Source organism: Gregarina niphandrodes, assembly GCF_000223845.1.
Source record: "Gregarina niphandrodes unplaced genomic scaffold scaffold00167, whole genome shotgun sequence".
NCBI classification, from domain to species: Eukaryota; Apicomplexa; class Conoidasida; order Eugregarinorida; family Gregarinidae; genus Gregarina; species Gregarina niphandrodes.
In genome coordinates, this window is record NW_011645929.1 from 2134 (window position 1) to 3706 (window position 1573).

Below are 1573 nucleotides of genomic sequence, written 5' to 3' on the forward strand. Positions count from 1 at the left end.
AGGGGTAATGCGTGTAGAGCAGCTCGCGGTTCCTGGACACATGAACAACAGTCGCCATGTGACTGTGGACCAATTGCTCTGCCAGCTCAACGCTGGGGGTGGGCTTCAACGCCGCCACACACATCACGGCAGCCAAGGAACCAACGGAATTGCCGGTAGTATCGAAGTTCATTTTGCTCTTCGCTACCGCCACCAGAACCTGGCTCAGGTGCTCGCGCACGAGCGAGTGTCTGGCGAAAGCGAACCAGAGCGGCCTGCCAAATCGCGACAACCAAGCGGGGGAATGTAGGTCGCTCAAGGCAAGAGGATACGGAGGCAGCTCTTTAGCCTCCGACGTCAGCTTCATCCCGATGTCCGGAGGGCTCACAGAGATAAACGGAGCAGGCATGTACGGACTGTCCATATCATTCACACGGTAGAATCTCCACGAATCATCACGGTGTAGAGCAGGAGCGAAGTTCTGCACTTTGGACTGTGTACTCGCAAAGCACGCCGTGATGCCCTGCACGGTGAAGACTCTCCTGAACAGCCGGAAGTTCTGCATGTCTACAACGTTCGACTGCCGTAACAGTGTGGCCGCCTCATCGCAGAGTACAAGAACATATCTGACGCCGAAGCGTCTTTTGAATTCCGTAACTGCCATTTCAAGTTGCTTGGATGCGGCTTCGGGGGATACAGGTGTTAACGGCGATTCTACCTTGTACCGAGGTGACCAGCTATGCACCTGATACTGAAACCATTCCTCCGGCGAAAGACCAAAAATCCGCTCATCCGTGCTCGCTTCCGCCAGCATATCCGCAAGACACATCCTCAGATGCGCAACAATCAAGTCAGCTGTTGCATCGGTCATTGACGTGTTTAGGATTGACAACAGCGCTCTGCAATTGTTGGTTGTCCTCGGGTATGTGTTCAGGCTCTGTCCCATGCTGATATACAAACACCGGAATTGCTTACTAACCTCCGCGAACAAACGGGATTTTCCCCAGCCGCTAGACTGCGTAACAGCGCCCACAGAGGTGCTCGCCACGTCCTCAGCCGCCTGGCCCAATATGCCTACGAACTCCGTCGGGGTCAGACCGTGAGGGTCCCTAATGTACGCCTCTGAAAACGCCTCGGCGCAGTCCACCACAAACGCGGACTCCACCTCCGTTGTCGACACAGCACCCGGGGTCACGCTGGCGACGCCCCGAGACAGCCGGTTCTTCATCTCCTCAAGGTCTTCCTCCGCCTTCCTCCTTGCCTCCACCTCTTCCTCCGCCTTCCTCCTTGCCTCCACCACCTCTTCCTCCGCCTTCCTCCTTGCCTCCACCACCTCTTCCTCCGCCTTCCTCCTTGCCTCCACCTGTTCCTCCGCCTTCCTCCTTGCCTCCGCCACCTGTTCCTCCGCCTTCCTCCTTGCCTCCACCTCTTTCGCCAAAAGCTGGTGCAGGAGTACAATCTGGCTACTAGACGGGTCTGTCATTTTGTTATCTGCTCAGGGGACGTGTCTGTGTTAGCTGGTAACAATTCCTACCTCAAGGCAAGGGAAACGATTATGGTTCGTAAATTTGGGCGGACCAAAAATCTAAGTGCG

The 1573-nt window shown here is 55.9% G+C and overlaps 1 protein-coding gene across 1 annotated transcript; it reads left to right on the plus strand.

Annotated features, from left to right (window-relative positions):
- Positions 1–1195: 1195 nt before the first annotated feature.
- GNI_218500 (hypothetical protein) lies at positions 1196–1423 on the plus strand (the record flags this gene model as incomplete). The annotated part of the gene is made up of 1 exon (XM_011135584.1): positions 1196–1423. A coding segment is annotated over one exon (228 nt), but the record flags the coding sequence as incomplete, so codon positions are not given.
- Between the last annotated feature and the right edge of the window lie 150 nt (positions 1424–1573).